General features: G+C 45.0%; 1 protein-coding gene across 1 annotated transcript; it reads left to right on the top strand.

The window, feature by feature from the left end:
• The first annotated feature begins 2,368 nt into the window (after positions 1–2,368).
• LOC125520044 (protein RER1A) lies at positions 2,369–15,278 on the top strand. Its single transcript, XM_048684837.2, has 3 exons — positions 2,369–2,862; positions 14,582–14,762; positions 14,854–15,278. Exons 1-3 carry the CDS (start codon positions 2,384–2,386, stop codon positions 14,908–14,910), a joined length of 717 nt encoding a protein of 238 aa, XP_048540794.1. The 5' UTR covers positions 2,369–2,383; the 3' UTR covers positions 14,911–15,278.
• Positions 15,279–20,152: the final 4,874 nt, after the last annotated feature.

Genomic DNA, 20,152 nt, shown 5'->3' with positions numbered 1-20,152 from the left:
TTGGAGAGATCTGGATACATATATATCCACTCGGATGTAGGTTTTCATAAAGTATTATTATTGACATTACCCTTGAGGTAAAAGATTGGGAGGTGAAACTATAAGCCCCTATCTTTCTCTGTGTCCGATTGAAGCTTTGAACCCATAAGTATCGCGTGAGTGTTAGCAATTGTGAAAGATTATATGATAGTTGAGTATGTGGACTTGCTGAAAAGCTCTTATATTGACTCTTTCCGATGTTATGATAAATTGCAATTGCTCCAATGACTGAGGTCATAGTTTGTTAGTTTTCAATGAAGTTTCTGATTCATACTTTGCTTTGTGAATGAATTGTTACTTTAGCATGAGAAACTATATGACAATATATGTTGCTGTTCTAAAGATGATCATGATGCCCTCATGTCCGTATTTTTATTTTATTGACACTTATATCTCTAAACATGTGGACATATTTATCGATATTGGCTTTCGCTTGAGGACAAGCGAGGTATAAGCTTGGGGGAGTTGATATGTCCATTTTGCATCATGCTTTTATATTGATATTTATTGCATTATGGGCTGTTATTATACATTATATCACAATACTTATGCCCATTCTCTCTTATTTTATAAGTTTTACATGAAGAGGGAGAATGCCGGCACCTGGAATTCTGGACTGGAAAGGAGCAAATATTAGAGACCTATTCTGCACAACCCCAAAAGTCCCGAAACTTCACGGAGCATGTTTTTGGAATATATAAAAGATATTAGGTGAAGAAAGTACCAGAGGGGGGCCACCAGCCAGCCACAAGAGTGGAGGGCGCGCCCTATCCCCCTAGAACATGCCCCCTGACCTTGTGGGCCCCCTGGCAGGCCTCCGGTGCCCATCGTTGGCTATATTGTGCGTTTTGACTTGGAAAAAATCAGAAGGAAGCTTTCGGGGCGAAGCGCCGCCGTCTAGAGGCAAAACCTGGGCAGAACCAATCTAGGGCTCCGACGGAGCTGTTTTGTCGGGGAAACATCCCCCCGGGAGGGGGAAATCGTCGCCATAGTCATCACCATCGATCCTCTCATCGAGAGGGGGTCAATCTCCATCAACATCTTCATCAGCACCATCTCCTCTCAAAGCCTAGTTCGTCTCTTGTATTCGATCTTGGTCCCAAAACCTCAGATTGGTACCTGTGGGTTGCTAGTAGTGTTGATTACTCCTTGTAGTTGATGCTAATTGGTTTATCCGGTGAAAGATTATATTTTCAGATCCTTAATGATAATTAATACTCCTCTAATCTTGATCATAAATATGTTTTATGAGCAGTTACGTTTGTTCCTGAAGACATGGGAGAAGTCTTGTTATAAGTAATCATGTGAATTTGGTATTCGTTTGATATTTCGATGAGATGCATGTTGTCTCTCCTCTAGTGGTGTTATGTGAACGTCGACTACATGACACTTCACCATTATTTGGGCCTAGGGAAAGACATTGGGAAGTAATAAGTACATGATGAGTTGCTAGAGTGACAGAAGTTAAACCCTAATTTATGCGTTGCTTCGTAAGGGGCTGATTTGGATTCATATGTTTCATGATATGGTTATGTTTATCTTAATTCTTCTTTCGTAGTTGCAGATGCTTGCGAAAGGGATTAATCATAAGTGAGAGGCTTGTCCAAGGAAGGGCAACACCCAAGCACCGGTCCACCCACATATCAAATTATCAAAGTAACAAACGCGAATCCTCGGGAGCGCTTTGTTTCATATAAGAGTTTGTTCAGGCTTGTCCTTTTGCTAAAAAAGGATTGAACCATCTTGCTGCACCTTAGTTACTTTATTTACTTGTTATCCGTTATGATTTATCTTATCACAAAACTATCTGTTACCGATAATTTCAGTGCTTACAGAGAATACCTTATTGAAACCACTTGTCATTTTCTTCTGCTCCTTGTTGGTTTCGATACTCTTACTTATCGAATGAACTACGATAGATGCCTATACTTGTGGGTCATCATGAGGGGAGGATGAAAATTGGTGGCAGCACGCGCCTGACGACGGGATGGGATGCAGGAAGAGGAGGACGGACGATGGCGGCGTAGAGGATGAGCTAGTGTTAGGGATGGGAGCTAGGCCGCGAGGTTGACCCAACCACGTAACCGTAAGTGCAGAAGGACACAACTAGTTTTTTACTCAACACAGTGCTGCTGCCATTTTATATCCATATATGAAATGACAAAAATGCCTCGGTGGGGGCAAGGATATCACATTTTGATGCAATTGAAATTTATCGGACGGCTGAAGTTGATCTGGCAAATATCCAACGACTGACATCCCACGGTCTGTGTTCGCGAGAAGATTCCAATCGAACGGCCGAGAAGCTCTAAGCTCCGAGGAGGCAAGACGTGAATGGGATGGGATGGGATGGGATGCCATAAGGGCGGAGGCCTTGCTGCACGAGATCCCCAACCCCAGTCCGCTCAACGCCATGATGGACCCTTCCTCTTCCTCCACCGCCTCCGCCTCCGCCCCTGCTCCGGCTGCCTCCACCTACAGCAGCGATAGCGGGGGGCCCGCCGCTGCCCTGTCGGCAGCGGTCGCCACGGCATCCCGGCGGTTTCAGCACCTGCTGGACCGGTCAACTCCGCACGTGGGCCGCCGTTGGCTGGGCCTCGCTGGGGGAGTATTGGTGTACGCGCTGCGCGCGTGGTTCGTCGGCGGCTACTACATCGTGACGTATGCCCTCGGCATCTACCTCCTCAACCTCCTCATCGCCTTCCTGTCGCCTCAGGTCGACCCCGAGCTCGCCGAGGTCCTCGGCGAGGGGCCCGCGCTCCCCACGCGCTCCTCGGACGAGTTCCGTCCGTTCGTCCGCCGCCTGCCCGAGTTCAAGTTCTGGTGCGATCCTTTGCTCTTGCCTGCGTAAACCGGATCCTGTGATGTGTCATAGTTATTGCACATCTAAGTGACTCAGTCAAACTAGAAAGACAGAAAAAAGATAAAAGAAAATGCTTGCATGGATCTTAGCATAAAATCAATGACATAGGACTTAGATGTGCAATACTTAGAGCACATCTAGATGTGCTTTAGCAAAACTGTATGTTTAATAGAGTAACTGGGTAGATGCGTTTTTCTTGCTTGCTTGATGTGTTAGGGTCTTCTCTGTCTGTGCTATGATCGTCCGCGAGGATCAGCTCCGTTGAGATTTGATGTTACTTTGAATGTGCTGTCTTTTTCTATCAGTGCTGGCAACTAACCTATGGACAAATTGCTAGGGATGAGATGTACAGAATAATCCTCCCTGTGAATTTCAACTAACCTCCCCGTAATCCTAACTAACCCCCCCCCCCCCCCCCCCCCTCCCTCCCTTTTCTCCCCTAAACTAATCTCGTAGGATTTATCCCGTAAGTTTTGTATTACTCGGGAGCTTGAGATCTTGATAATATGTGAGAGGTGATGGGGTTATTTGATGGTAGAGTTTTTCTTTTTTGAGGGTAGAACTTCTTGGGTCGATAGGTGAGCAGCCAATTTCTGTCTTGGTTGAATTGCGGAATTTTCGGAGATTGATGCGGGAGTGGGACTTAGCTGGTTCCTGCAAAACTCTTGTGCAGCCATGCGTGACTGCTTGTTATTTATTTGCTCATTTTATGGTTATGTTCCATGTAGGTTATCTATTGTGAAGGTGGGAGCTTGTTTGTGATTTTAATGCGTGAACACAGTCGCACTGGTCTTTGGTTCTGTGAATTCTGTTGGCTTGCTTGGGAGCTGCAATTTGGCATGGGATCCAATTTTGTTTAGCATAGCTGTTCAAAGTAGTGGGGAAATAAAATCCAGTGTAAAACACAAAATAACTTTTGCTATTTTCCGAATGTTATGTATTTAGGGCAAGTTCTTTTCATCTTCTGAGACAACTTCTGGGTTGCGGAATCTTGAGCTGAAAAGAACTAGAAAAAGCCTCCTAGCTGCCAGCTCATGGCCTCCGTTTCCCTCACAAAAATTGTTGGATGGAGAATTGGCGCCACTCCCAATTTCCAGTTGATTCCCGAACTTATGTAACTTGAACAAATGTTTTTTTTGGCTTTGCCCCCCTTTTCATCGTTTTCTACCTAGCGCTGCCACCTCGCCCCACCGAATCCCCAACATGGCCACTGCTGCTCGTCCTGCTCCCACCTTACCTCGTCGCATCGATCGGTGCAACTGCTCGTCCCTGACGCTGATCCACCTCCTCTTCTTCCGGTGGACGCATGGGAGTCGGAGGCGGGCGCGCTTGGCAGGTACTGCACCCTATCACCGGCGCGCTGGCAGGCTGGCACGTGGCGCTGAACAACATCATGTTGGACCAGGGCGAGGGCGCCCACCTCAGCTCTGTGGGCGTGGGCACGTGTGGTGAGGGCACCAGGGAGCACCGGCTGAGGGACCTCCCCCTCCTGACGCTTCTGTCATGTGCTGCATCGCGACAATGCCGTAGAGCATGCTGGTGGTGGGCACGAGCTAGCACCCGTGGTCGGCTGCAGGAGCGCTGTGGCCATGAGCTTGTTGCTGTGAAGCTTCTGGTCGCTGTCACCATTTTGCTTATCATATTCAATCTTCAGTTCCGTAGGATTGGGCGTCCAGGCTCCAGTTTTGATTATATTTTGAGTGGTACGGGTACGCAGGAACAGAATGTTTGTTATGTGAATGTTATGACCAATTTTGATGCTAAGTTGGCAGTGGGCATGCTATTTGAGTGTGGTTATTTCTTATTTGGACTATTATGTTTAGTAGATAGAGGACATGCTATGTGATGTGGTGCTATGTGAATTTTGATGCTTAGCACACAGTGGGCATTATAAACATTTCAGCACACAACTCATACAACAATCTCGGACTGCAATAGCTGAAAAGAACTGGACAACTGAATCTGTACGCAACTGTTTCTGTGGGCAGTTTCTCAGAATAAAATTCTGGAGAATCTGGAGCTGAAAAGAATGAGCCCTTGGTACGATCTACTGAACATTTTCCTATTTCCATCTTTTTTTCTGAATTGCCGAACACTTCCCTATCCCCATCTTGGCGCACACTCCTTCTCTTACAGCTAGCAAAACTGAAGCTTTGGTGCATGCATGCAAGTATAAACAAAAAAAGATGATGTCAGCAAATATTATTTTATTTTGAAAAATCAGAATGATTTAACTCCCAAATAGTATTATCCAATTTACGATCCGTTTTCATCATTAAGTTCGTCATGACGAGATCTTTGAAACTAGATCTCATATGGGTATGCCCTGACATCTCTTTTTCGGGTTAAAAATTAGGAAGCTGCAACATGTTACTTACAAGCTACTCGCAAGTAGTTATTCAACATGAAAACTAGAACTCTTGGAATGTTTCAGCGACTTTTGAGAGCTCAGAAGTTATCATTGTTACTATATAAGTCATTGTTATTGTCTTGAAAAATTATCTCGGTTGGATGTCTAATCAAATTTTTGGGAGCTTAGAGATTACCAAGCCAAGTAAATGTGTCAGTTACCAGATAGCAATGTTTAGGATATCGGTAAATTGGTACCATATTAGTCGGGTGCTGAGTATGGATAAATAGGAGAATTTTCCAATTAATCGGCCAATGAATCAGTTAATTGGCTATTCGGTGACGCACAGATTAGCGATTAACTGACCGAGATGCCGATTAACTGGCCGATATTTGGAACAATGCCAGATAGTTCAAGATATACTTATCAACTTTAAAACTAAATCTCGCTGGTAGCCAACATTATTTGAGCTACTGGATTGCTCACAGTCCAAACAGTAATGTGTGAGCTAGGTAGCGATTGCCTCGAAAATAGATCTCACCAGAACCACCATTACTTCATCACTAGTATGGTGGTGACTGTGACATAGTATGCTGGTTAACTCTCATGGTGATAACTGTTGTAGCATGAGAAACTTGGGACCTACATAATTGCCATGTTGGTAAGTATAATTTGGATGTTGGGTAACTATACTGAGTGGTTATCAGGTCACTAAAGTTACCGAAGTACTCACAAGTTGTCCTATATCTCACTGAACCACCATGTAAATACATCAGTACAATGGTGGTGGTGACTATGACCTGTTATACTAGTTAACTACAATTGTTTCATGATGTAACTTAGCTTAAGGAGCCGTGTAACTACGTAATTGCTATGTTAGTAACTGTAGCATAAGAGCTGGGTAGCTACATAATTGCTTTGTAACTGTAGCATGACCAGCATGATCAACTGGGTAGCTGCATAATTGTCATGTTGATAATTGCGACTTACAGTAGTAGTGTTATGATGGTAATTTTACTATGGATAACTGGGTAAATATATCGGCCGTGATATTGTAACTTGAGCATCAGTGAGAAACTGGGCAACTATATTAGCGTTATGAAGTCTGAGTGACAAATTAAGCTTGAACTACCGAGTAACTACATGGTACTTTGATGGTAACTGTAACCCGGACAACTGGGTAACTAAAAGTGCCATAGTGGTAACTTCAATATGAAAGTTGGGCAGATATGGTAGTGCTTTGATTACAAGTATCTGTAACCAAAATACCTCAGTAACTATTACAATACTAATACTGGGTAATTACATTGTTTAACAGTAATAACTGTCACCTAGATTGTTGGTAACTCCATCAATTTCATGGAGGCACCGACTCACATGTGTTGCTTTGCCAAAGCAGCTTCCCCTCCATGTTGTGTTCCTTTGCACCACCTTCCCCTCCTAACCAAGGTTGTAGACAAATCACTCCTGTGTAGACAGTCTACAAAACCTACAGGATTGGCTGCTAGAGATTAGTCATTCTGGGCACCTCATCAATCAGGCTGCGCTTGAAGCGGAGTTTGGCGACAAGGCAGTCGTAGGCGCGTGAGGAAAAGAGCTGGTGAAGGCATTGTAGAGAGTATTGGGTGTATGGCATTATGTCGAGCATGTGGTGGGCGAGGCATGGCATAACATTGAAGCTGCACATGTGACGCAGTGGGGAGGGATGCATGCTGGAGCGGGCGAGTTGTCATAAGTGAGACTACATTCGGATCTCCAGCTTGGCACAAACGACTTGAGATGCGCCACATCAGGAGTATGACATGGGTAGGACCATGTTGCCAACTCGATGGAGTGGAAGCTCACGTCATCCAAGACTAGAGGAACCCACCATGGCGAACACGTGACCTCCGGTACCTAGCCTGGCCCCCTCAACCTGCCATGGCAGCAAATCCACTTGCCATGGCATTTATGCCACGCCCCATGGGGTCATGTCCCTATCCAACTCGCCCCCAGGCAAGACTAGGAGCCTCTGTTGGTGCTGGACAGGACATCTTGGTAGAAAATCTCGGAGTGGAATAGTGTGATGAGAATGCCGGAGAGGGGCAATGCTGGGCGCACATGCGGCTTCAGAACCTGGAAAGAGAAAATATGGGTGCATGGCTGATGATAGAGTCGTGGAGTGTGATTGCGGGAGAAAAGTAAGAGGCAATTAAAGAGGGGAGCGACGCATCGCCCTTAGATTCTAGATCGGATGGTGAACAGATTGTTTGGCCTAATGGTCGCCACATAATTTTTTCGAACATAAAAATGTACATATCAAAAGTCAAGTATGGATTTGTGCTCGTGAAAACATCTTAAATGACAAAGAGAAGCTACGAAATAATCAAGTACACTTTTTATTGTGTGACGATCCTTCACATTCACATTTAGATCTAACTGGTATTGCATTAGACATAAGATGAGAGTAGGAATAGAGTTTGGAGGGTCGGTCGAATGACCTAATATGTCGCTTGCTCATAAGGTAGTTTTTTTTGCGGGGTGCTCATAAGGTAGTTGAATACACGCTTTAAGAAATTGGACCATGCTAAAGGTTTGACCTGAGGAGTTTGGAGGGTCACTCAAATGAGCTAATATGTCGCTTACTCATAAGGTAGTTTAATACACTATTTAAGAAATTGGACCATGCTAAAGGTCTGACTCGACATAGGTTGACCCAAAATATACTATAACGATACCATGTTTGTTTTTATCCTACTTTTAGATGATTTTATTTAAACATATTAGAAATATTAAATCTGCGTAACACAATAAATAATCTTCTTTTTAGTGTGGGTATAAGCAGACAATCCAGAAATAGGCAATCGACTCACTGCTGACATTTATTTTGAGGAGGATTTTCAAAGGAATAAGGATAGAATACAACAAACAAAAATCAAAGTAAGAATAAAAAACGGTGTGGCAGTTAACTTCTGCTAGATGCAAGCCAGTTGACCTATTGATTGTTCTCATTTTGCTACTCATTTCTTGCCGAAAAATTCGGGTATGCATCCTCGACACATCACCCAATATGCTAGAGAGCCGAAATTTAGGTGTTTGTGTTAATCCACCATGAAGGCTGATTTTATCATTAAACACGGAACAAGTTTAATTGATGGGATAAACACCTATTACTTTCATATGTAATTTTTGTTTGTTAATAGTACTAAAGGTTATAAATAATGGGATATGTTGGATTAGACTGGTTAGTTATGGGCCGAGGCTAGGTCCAGGTCCATGTGGAGTTGTAGTCGGCTCCTCGGACGTGGCTCAAAGCAACTGCAGTAGCAACTAATGTCCACTGTTCTCTATCTTCTTAGGCCATCCAACGAACCAGCTTAGTGGTCTAAAAAAGACAAAACACTAATCAATATTCCCTCCGTCCCATAATATAAGAGCGTTTTTGACTGTAGTATCAAAAACGCTCTTATATTATGGGACGGAGGGAGTAGAAATTAAGGAGTACACATGCCAGATTGTCCGTACTTCTTCTCGGGCCAAAATTGACAGAGCCGTGTTGTCGTTGTTTTGAGACCGACAATACTGTCGAGAGACAACAAATTTGTTCGGAGAGGATGCTAGCGACAAATCGAGATGGTAGCACAAGAAGCAAGCAATTTACCTAGGTTCGGGCCCTCCCTGGAGAGGCAACACTTTAGCCTATGGTGGTTGTATTGCTTGAGTGCTTTAAGAGATGTGTTTCTTGGGTTATAAGCTTTCGGTGGTGGCGGCGGCCGAGGAAAAAGAAGAGGCGTAGGTAAGACCCTAGCTAGTCGGCTCTAGAATGTTGTCTTTGTCCCACAAGAGGCCCCCTAGCTTGCCTTATACTTGGTCGAGCTAGGGTTACATTGCTCGGGTCGGACTAATTGTGGGCTCGCGCCCCTTGGTCCCTTGGTCGAATCGGACCATGCTGTGTGTGGGTAGCCGCCTGCTTCCTTGTCTCCCAAGATGGTTTGACTCATCACCTTGGTCGATGTTGTAGCTGATCCTATGCTTGTCTGGCATGTCCGAGTGTCATATCCTTGTTAGTAGCCCCTGATTACCGCGTGACCTACCTGGCGGGAAGTCGCCTGCCTAGGACTTGTTGAATTTCTGCAAAAAAGGATGAAGAGAAGGAAACAAAAGCCTATCGATGACCTCCCCGTCGGGCAAGGACGCCGTGGCGGTTGAGTTACGAGCGGGTAAGACTCGGTGGTATCCAATTACTAAAAGCGGGTGGAGTCTGGCTATCTATGTTTTTAAGGCGACGCCTTACCGCCTTAGGGAGGGGGGGCGCTTTGGTGCCTAGGCGACGCCTAGGCGGGCGCTTTGGACGCCTAGGCGCCCAAAGCGGTCGATTTTCCAAAGCGGAGGGGGAGCGCTTCGACGCCTAGGCGTCGCCTTAGGGACGCTTTAAAAACATAGCTGGCTATTGTCAGTAGTAGGTCAGAGTCTTGAGTGGCACCTGTTAGTCTGGTCGGGCCAGTATAGAGGTAGTGTCCTCGGGGAACACCCTCACATCTCTTTATGGAGCCGAATCTCTAATCACGGTGCCGGATGCCCTTTGTTAGGGGTCGAGCTCGTGACCCATGGAGGGTGCATCATCTCCGCCCTACTCCGTAGTGTATCTGGGTAGCCTAGACCGCGGGGGTCAACCATCGATACCCATGATTGACGACGCCTGAGTCCTAAATAGCTAGTCTTTGACTAGGGCCTATGGGAGACTCGCCTCTCAGGTCTTGCAAAGTCCTATTGGAGGCTCGCCTCTCATCTTCTGCAGTCTTTGCGAAGTCCTGCGTGATGGCGCATGCCACATCTGCGTTTCAGCAGCCCATGGCAAAAGGGCTGGAGGTTCTCACCGCCCCGTTGTTGGATTGAATATGCGGGGGAATGAAAGCGTGTGTAGCTTGGGCTTGCCTCAATCTTCGAGGCGGGGCCATGAATGCGCCGTCTTCTCGGCAACGTGTGTCCACCTTGGTGGGCGCATGCGTGCCAGGGCGGGAAGGTTGGTGTCGGGGCGCGGGGCTTGACGGAACACGACGCCCGTGTTTCCTCCCTCACCCCCTTGTATAAATCAAGGGGCAAGGGGAAGGCAATGCCTTTCACCCGCAAGTCCATCGTTGTTGCAAACCCTTCCCGCTGTGGCCTGGCCGTTCTGCCCGCGCATCACCCTCCCAAGCTAGTAGCTGTCACTTGTCTGATCTTTTCCATCCGGTGACGGCCACTGCTAGCCCATTCTTCCACCGCTTCTTCGACCCTAGATCTGCGCCTTTCCCATCTTTTTTTCGACCGCTAGTGAAGCTCCTTTGTTAGTGGTGGACAAATAACCCATGGGGATGCTCTTTGATGCTACCTGTGGTAGGACAGAGCGTCCGGTGACATCGCAGATGGAGTCTCCTGTGAAGCGATGCCGTCCTTTAGCTGGCTCTACCCCGTCGATGCCTTCCGCCGTTGGGTGGGCGAGGCTTGCGAGCCGGATCCCGAGATCCAACGTGTAAACTTGGAATGAACCATGGCGGCAAACTTACTATAGATAGACAAGACCTCACTACGAGAAGATAAAATATATCCGTGTGTGTCAAGAGGAATCATTTATAAAGATAACATAGTAGCGATGGCCTCCTTTCCAGGCAAAGGGAGTTGGACTCCGCACTTGACAGTCTCGCTAAGACACCACCGGAGACGGATCTAAGAACACCATGTCAGACTAAGGATGAGAGGCGAGACCCGCATAAGTGACCAAGACGATGATGCCATCTTGAGAACAACTCGTAAACAAGGCCAGGCAAAGGGAGTTGGACCCCACACTTGAGTGAACAAGATTGAAAGTATGCTTATGCGGTCTCGCTAAGACACACCATCGAAGACGGATCCAATAACACCACGTCAAACTAAGGATGAGAGACGAGAGCCGCATAAGTTTCCAAGAGGATGATGCCCATGTTGAGAAGAGCCCGTAAACAAGGTGTCCGAGGCGGACAGACTGGCGGCGGTGGCAGCGGAGGGAATGTGAAGCCAATCAGCTCCCAGAGACCTTGGCAATGATGACAGCGAGGGCCAGCACCAAGTAGAGTGCCCGTGTGATGATCTTGAATAGAGCAAGATTCAAAGTCAAGAATGACCCTACAAGCGGAGTCAACAATCTGACCACCAGAAATGAGTTGCATGGTAAGCCGAGGAACATGAACAAGATCAGAAACATGAAAGGCGAAGTGCTAGATTGCCTTGGCCATTGACCAAGAGGGATGTACCATCAACAGTAAGAACATGAAATAAGAATCTAGTGGCCAAATAGAGGACAAAGTTGATGAATCATGAGTCATATAAAAAGATGCTTCAGTACCAAGAATCAATGATGATGTACCTACCTGTGTAGAAGGTGGCCCCACAATGCCAAAAGAGTTGGTAGTAGAACCAACAAAACCTGTCAATGGAGAAACGGGATACACAGATAGTACGCGTCGTAGTTGCGTAATTTCCTGCTCAGACAAGGGCTCAACTAAAGAGATCGACGTAGATCCACCTGACAATGGAGAACGAGAGGCAACAAACAGGCCGTGAACACATGCAACCTCGTGCTTATTGAAGGACACAGCTGAAGTAGTTGACATAGAAGCTTCGAGAGAGGAGCGGCCACCATCACTTGTGGAAGCCGCTAGAGTAGCGGAATAGCATGACCAGTATCACTTGCAGAAGCCAGACGAGGTCGCATGCAGACAAGCACCAAGTGCCAAGGGAAGGCGCATGTGTGAGGCGTAGACAATGGAGCGATATGCACCAACACTGTCGGTGAAAGTCCCGAGGAGTCGGTGTACAATGACAATCACCATGCGCGGAGGTCGCAAGAGGAGTCTGAAGAATGACCACCACGGCCCGTGGAAGGCGTCAGAGGGAACGACCTCACATATGGAGATGAGCACCAAGCACCGAGGAAAGGCGCGTGTGCGAGATGGGATCAATGTAAGGAACACTGTCAAGAACCAACGACGGCGAGGGAGGTGTGTACCTACAAAAACTTCATTCCTGTTTTTTTACTTTGAAGGCCAGTTGAATGCAGTCACGCACAACGCACAGAGACGGTGCATGCATACAAGAGGTCGTAGCTGCCGGGACCAGCGGGTAGCAGAAGCAACATCCGACAAGTTGTTGGCGGGAAGCTGCAGGTGCAACAACAGCGGGACGGCTGGATCCACTGACAATCACGGATGGCTGGAGCACTCGTCGACCTCGGACGTGGAGTACGGTGGTAGGGGGTGGGCGATCGGGGACCTGCGGCCCAGCGGGGGGAGGTAGTGGGTGGCAGTGGGGGATAACCTGGAGGGCGGCGGCATGGCTTGACCTGAGACATGCTGAGGTTGGCAACGCAGAGACCTGAGGTGGGAGATGCAAGTTGGATAGAGAGAGAAATTTGGATGGAAAGGGGAGGAGGCAGCGATGGCCAGCTAAGAGGGGGATGGTGGTAGCATGAGTTTGAGATTGAATCGGAGCATGAGTTGCGTGTGCGGAAGAAAAAACCTAGAACTCTAATACCATGTATGGAAATATGCAACTCGTATATGCAGGTGGCCATAGGCCAGTATATGTACACGTATAGGTATGGTACAATATGCAGAAAGCCCTTTATAGAACGGGGAAAATACAAATGGTACACGGCTAAATACTTATAGCTCTAAGAGGCCCTTTGGTTAAAGGTCTAACCCAAGGCAATGCTAAATTGCTAATATCTGCTCTCATAATTTAATACGACAGCAACAACAACCAAACCTTTTAGTCCCAAACAAGTTGGGTAGGCTAGAGGTGAAACCTAGAAGACCTTGAAACTAACTCATGGTTCTGGCACATGGATAGCTAGCTTCAGTACACCCCTGTCCATGGCTACTTCTTTGGTGATATTCCAGTCCTTTCAAATCTCGCTTAACGGACTCCTCCCATGCCAAATTTGGTCTACCCTGACCTTTCTTGACATTGTCTGCATGCCTTAACTGTCCTCTATGCACTCGCGTTTCTGGAGGCCACGTATATCCTCATTCCAGAGCCGATCCTTGTGTTGGACATGTATCCATCCCAAACATGTGCATCTCTGCTACACCTAACTGTTGGACATGTTGTTTAGTTGGGCCAACATTCAACGCCATATGACATAGCGGGTTGAATCGCTGTCCTATAGAACCTGCCTTTTAGCTTTTGTGGCACTCTCTTGTCACACAGAACACGCCAGAAGCTTGGCACCGCTTCGTTTCAGGGCGCACCTCTTGGTTGGCTTGCCATATGAGTTATGTTCTCTTTATGGTTTCTTTTGTTAAACTATTGTTGATATGAGTTAACTCAAAGGGCATATGTCATACAAATTCTAGTTTTTTCTTGAAAAATTCATACAAATTCTACTCCCTCCGTTCCAAATTACTCGTCGCAGAAATGGATGTATCTAGAACTAAAATACATCTAGATACATCCATACCTGCGACAAGTAATTCGGAACGGAGGGAGTAGTTGGTATGGTACACGTATTCTTCTTTAGTTAAACTCTATTGGGTGGCCTATTAGCATCATTACAAAAAATATCATTACTTATGGATCATTCCATGGTATAATCTTGTTCTCTGTTTAACTGCTGATTTTTTTTTGCAAGTTATTCAGTATTCAAGCAGGCACCCTTCAAAGCCTGCATATGATTGCATTCCCTCTAATCAATCCAGTATCATGCTGTAATCACCACCATTTCTTTTCTTGTAATAGATGATTTTACAATGGATAACTTTACCATACCCAGTGTTTGCTGGTTTGAGCCAACCGCACTATTCAGTCATTACAGCACACAGTCAATGGGTTTGACAATCTGCTGCCAATGGTTTTCTACTTTTAAGCAGTTCTTCTGGTTCCCTGGTTGGTAATATGTGACGTACCCTGCTATTTTTCCATGATAATTCCTCAATGTTTTTTTGGCTGTATTGATATTTTCCAAAAATGTTACTGTTGACTTTGCATCTAATGTAGGTTTGTTGTTTTTGTGCTTTATATCTGTGCCGTTGTCATAAAATCATGTCAGCTGGAAAATTGAGTACCATCTACGTTGGAAGATATTGAACGTTGATTAGCATCTTGTTATTTGCTATGATTATGGTGTTTATTGCACCCAAAAGGACGTTAATCTATGAAAAATACCATTTCGTCAAGGTTTTCCTATGCAGTTGATTTCCTTGAAGGATATAGTTAACTTCTCTTCATTTTTTCGGGGTTAATTTTTCTGTGAGTGGGTAAAAGAAATATTACCATTGAATGACTGATCGTTTGTGTTCCTTGCTAAGACCTTCACTCTGTTTTCTCCTTTGCAGGTATTCTATAGTTAAAGCATTCTGCATTGCTTTTGGCATGACATTCTTCAGTGTGTTCGATGTGCCAGTGTTTTGGCCTATCCTTCTTTTCTATTGGGTGGTGTTGTTTACTGTCACAATGAAGCGTCAGATCCTTCATATGGTGAAGTACAGATATGTTCCATTCACCTTTGGGAAACAGGTACCTTAGATAAATCATTTCAGTTAGTTCTACATCTTGCTCACATAATCGTAATATATGTTATATTGTTGATGTTTGGTTTATTTGTCAGCGTTATAATGGGAAAAGGGCAGCTTCTGCAGATGATCTCACACTTCCCAAGGATTAAATATATGGGAATTTGGAATGGTGAAATGCTTTTGTTAGTTATGAAAACGTAAGAGAGAAATTGCTTATAGTGGCTGCACCCTACCGGTAGCTCCTCACAAAGATCTGAACGTTGCAATGCTAACATCAAGCATTATGACCTCACTAAACCCTGATATCTTCACAGTGCTGAGAATAGGCCTTGGTGGCCTAACCTGGATTTCTGTATTCCCATGGTGTTTCCCCGTAGTGGGGCACGGAGCTAAATGACTGTACACATTTGTTGCTCCGTATTTCATTGTATGTCATATATAACGTGGAGAAGATGGCCCAGAATCCTGTATACTTCCGTCAAATGCTTTATTCAACCATCGTTTCTTGCCGGCGCAATTGCCTTGCTTTTGCAGCGTGAATAATATTGATAGACTTTGTTGAGTTGGTTTACTATTTCTTAACAATTTACTGAGGTAGTACTAACTAAGAAAGGAATAATTTGTCTCGTCTACTCCCTCTGATCTAAAATGTCTTCACCCCCTTTCCTATCGAAATATATGATGTTTTTGCAGTTCAAAAACGTCTTATATTTTAGTACAAAGGTAGTATTAGTTTACAGAGGTAGTACTAATTTAGTACTAATTAAGAGGGAATAACAGAGGTCCAAAACGGAAAAAACTTACATAGGGTGTTATGCATTCGAACGCCGGTCCTCAAAACGGACATAGTACTCCCTCCGGTCCTTTTTACTCTGCATATTAGAATTCTCTAAAGTTAAACTTCACAAAGTTTGACTGTATTTATATGAAAAAAATATCAACATCTGCCATGCTAAAGTTATATAATATGAAACTTTAAGTCATGACACATCTAGTGATATTGATTTCAGATTATGAATGTTGGCATTTTTTTCTACAAAGTTAATCAAACTTTACGAGGCTTGACTTCAGTCAAATCTTATACGCGAACTAAAAAGGACTGGAGGGAGTATTTATTTATGGATGCGTGAACGCTGGTCCCCAAAACGGACATAGTATTTATCCGTGGATGCGTGATTCGGGAGTTGGCCATCCAACACTCCTAAATCTTCGCCCACCATGGAAACAAACTTGAACAATACAAACATAATTCATGCAATATGATTGGAATTCATGCAAATAGACATATAAGTTCAATCTATTTTACATAAACTAGTCATATAAGTAAAATATATTTGTCATAAACTAGACGATATTTGCTCGTTCAACTTCAACTAAAATGTAAAAAACCCTAAACTAACTTGTAGCGGACGGGGACCTCGTATGCCTGGCCGGCGGCACCTCCTCGTCGGAGTGGTCCTTCTAGTGGCGGAAAGGCCCAAGGACGCGGCAACCCTGCCCGACGCTCGCTGAGAAGCTGCTCCGCTTCCTCCTAGGCCTGCGGAGGGCTGCCTTGGCCAACGCCGATCGGGAGCCCTGTCCTTGCCCGTGCCATCGGCACAATAGTGGAGGTGTCGCGGAGCGACCAATCCTTCCAGATCTTCGCAACCACTTCGTCGAGCTGGTAAGCGAAGAGAAGAGGATGTGGAGTGTGGTGCGGACGACGCTTGAACCATGCATAAGTAGGCATGGCCAGGCGAACAAATGGGCAACCGGGTTCAATGCGGCGCACCAGCCGAAGTAGGCTTCTCGGTCGCCGCATCGGCACTGAAGCGGCGTCGCCCACTTGTCCGGTCTCGTCACTCTGACCGACATCAATGCCGTGTGGAGTCATGTACACTCTACAGTGGGTTGACCGACATGATTGCATGGTGATTGCTTCGCGTAGAGAGGTTTTTTTGGTGGGGTCGGCTGTTGGACACACTAGATAATACCCCGCGCGTTGCTGCGGGAATGCGTAGACACATATTTGTAGTATTACATGCAAAAATTTATGCACATAATCATCTCATGAAAAAATGTATCGAAAACTATTTTCAACATGCCTAATGAATTGCCACGGGCACACAAAAAATCTTATGGGCAATAAGTCTCACAGAAAGGAAATGACACCAACCATGCTGATGAAAAAGTGGTTTGAATACTTATAGGATGTGGCTCACTGTTACATTTTCTGCTGATCCCTAGCACTTCATATTAAGAATCAATCTCATCAATGTGGAAGTTTTTTGTTAACTACAAAAAAACGAAAAGTTCATTTAGAAACTTAGAATCGATACAACTAACAACTACAATTGCATGGAAGCGTATTAACCATAAAATGAGCATCTTTATGTTCGCAATTACATATCCTGAAAGAAACATGTGGAATGGACTTAATAATAGTATTCCTATATATTATATGGAAATACCATAGCAAACTGAGTGAAACGATTCCTAAAAAAATAAGAACAATATTGTACAGAAAAATAACTTAAGCATGTTTCTATTGTGAAGCACGGTGTATCCTTAATCATCGGGTTTCTCCAATAAATGAAAAAAAAAGTCTCACCTCGGTTATGTAAGGGTGCAATAATAATTTACCATGCCTTCTCCAGAAGTCCCACCTCGGTTATGTGAGGGTGCAATAATAATTTACCATGCCTTCTCTAAATGGGAAAGATGTAGCAGGCAAGAAAAAATGTGTCAACAAATGAAAAATCAGGATCAAGTAGTACAAAACTATTAACTGAGAAAAAAGAAGCATGTATATGTATTGTACAAAAGTAATGTATTTGGCCACCTCAGTGAATCATTTGATGAATGAGTTAATAGGAAAAGAAAAACAATAGGCAAAATTTCAATATATTCAAGATGGACATATATTGAAATTTGATGCTTCTATATCTATCATAGACTCTGCAAATACATATAAATCGATGCTTTGTTATATAATGACCCATTTGGAAAAGCAGCTTGACAGTAACATGTTGGATGGAGCAAACTGCAACTTTTATGCTAATAGATGTCGCCAACAGTATAATTACAAAATCAGAGGAAAAGGGCTGCACCTCAGTGAGTATAGTAACACAATATAACCTGCAATAGACATAGTTAAGTGAAAGGTTTAATTAGGGATGAACAAAATTTAGTCTGTCACCAAAATAAATCCCACCCTGTGCCAAAAAAAGAGGCATCACTAATCCATTCAACAACAATCTGAGAGTCCGGGTGGCTAGGAATGGAAAGGCGACCCGGTCCGTGTCCCAACTCCCATAGAGAGATGCAGGTGAGATAAACTGTCAGGTGTGTCGGAGGAGCTCAGGAGCAGAGGAACTGCGTGTACACGTCGATTCAGCTGTGCCTTCCTTGCCGATCTCAGTGGCCGGCAATAGATCCAAGGAGTGCACTTCACGCGGAGATCACCTACCAGTCGCCGGACTCTGCTGCAGCTATGAAGAAACTGGTTTCTTTTGTTTTGAGTGAGAGAGAAAGCTGACCATGGACAACCGTGAGTTGTGTGCAGGTAGGGGAAAAGCTTACCTTCTTTTATGGAGCGTTGCTTACATGAAGTAATTTCGTTTTAGGTGAGAAGCTGTTCGGCTGGCTCTTACGATTAGAAACGGAAGCATTAAGGTGGCGTTTGGTTCAAAGGCAAGTATGGGTTGGCTGAGGATGTCCTTAACCACCTGGTTAAGGATAGCCACCTTTTGTTATTTGGTTGAATGGAGTTGGCTGGGTTGGATAACCACATTTTGTTGTTTGGTTGGAATGATGAGAATTGGATAGGTTGTTGTGATGACCTCTTTGTTGTAAGAAGGTGAGATTACCCATATACATGCATTTTTAGTTCAATTATTTTCAAATATCATTAAACCATATTCTTTTGCTAGTGCTCCTTTTGTTTACATTCGAAATCATCACCTTGTTTTTTTAACTGAAAAACTGTCACCTATGAACTACATTTGATAGCACAATCAAGTGATGCAAGCTAACATCGCCCGATTCTCAGATTTGCATCACGTAATACAACCTTAAAAGAGCATCAGCTTCCAGTGATGTGCTAGTGCTAGTGCCTCTGTTTGGAAAAACAACGGGCATTCTTCATACACAAACAAGCTAGCTGCAGAGAAACGAGAGAGGTACAAATCAGGTCATAGCACAAAAGAGAAGAGTGCTCTGCTTCTCCATCGTTGATGCGGAGAAACGAGGAGAGAGATCGATCAGAGCATAGAAAAGAACAGAGGAGAGGAGAGAGGCCTCGCGATTCCACGCTGTCGGCGTTCACCGAGCCCAATGAAACACTGCTTCCTGTCCAACGCTCTTAGATCCCCCGATTCGTCGCCGCCGCCGCTGCCCCTTACCCGCCCCTGGTGCCCGCCGAGTGCAGCCGTCACAACTACCCATTCCACGCTGCAGGATCCTCCGATTCCCCATGGCCGTGCCAGATCCTGATCCAAAATCTGCCACACACCGCCGTTCTTCTGTCGCTCGGGTGAGGGAGACGAAAAAACATCTTGGGGGCTGCGGGAGGTTACCGAAGCGCTGCAAGCGCGAGTGGCTGCCACCATCCGCCAGATTTTCACGGACAGCGTCAACCAGATTTTCGAGGGAATATTCCGAAATTATGGCTGCCCACAACCACTCCATCCTCTCACCCAAACAACTGCTATCCCCTGAAAAAGCGGCTATCCCTATCCCAGCATAGGATAGCCACCTAACCAAATGCCACCTAAGAGGGAGATGCCGTTCGGCTCTTCCAGTGGGAAACATAACTATTAATGGAGAACAAAGCTACTAATTTTTGCTGAAGTGTACATGCGTGTGCCTTCTGGAGTAGTAGTAGTTAACTGAAAATTTAGGGATTTAATTAGTGGTTAGACAAAAAATAAAAATGATGATGTGGCAGGTTGTATATGCTAGGTGGCATGTGTGGGTATGTGTGATGATGTGGATGGGCTGCATGTTAAGATAAATAGGATAGTGGGGATGAATATCTTAGGTATATAGGATACGTGGTGATGGCCCTAGAAGACCCCATATGCGATACTATTCTAAATATACTTTCAATCCATTTCTAGAATAGAAGCACATATAGTACCGTAGAAACATATGACTTCATATCATAGACGCACTGTCTTATGTCGCGGACTTTACGAGTTGAATATCACAATTGTCGGGGTTTAGGATCCAGACATTGTGCTGTTAGCTACGACACTTTGAGAGTTCGGCGAGGGACTGAACGCGTCTAGCTTCCTAGGTCATGATCGGTCAGAGGGAGGAAGAACAGAAGGTGGAACACACAAGTACCCAGGTTCAGGCCACCTTGATGGTGTAATACCCTACTGCATTTTCTCTTTATTTCATACTGTG

This window comes from Triticum urartu, chromosome 7A, assembly GCF_056163025.1.
Source record: "Triticum urartu cultivar PI428250 chromosome 7A, HENAU_Tu73, whole genome shotgun sequence".
Classification (NCBI taxonomy): domain Eukaryota; kingdom Viridiplantae; phylum Streptophyta; class Magnoliopsida; order Poales; family Poaceae; genus Triticum; species Triticum urartu.
Note: the sequence above shows the minus strand (reverse complement) of the source record. Positions and strands in the feature narration are given on the sequence as shown.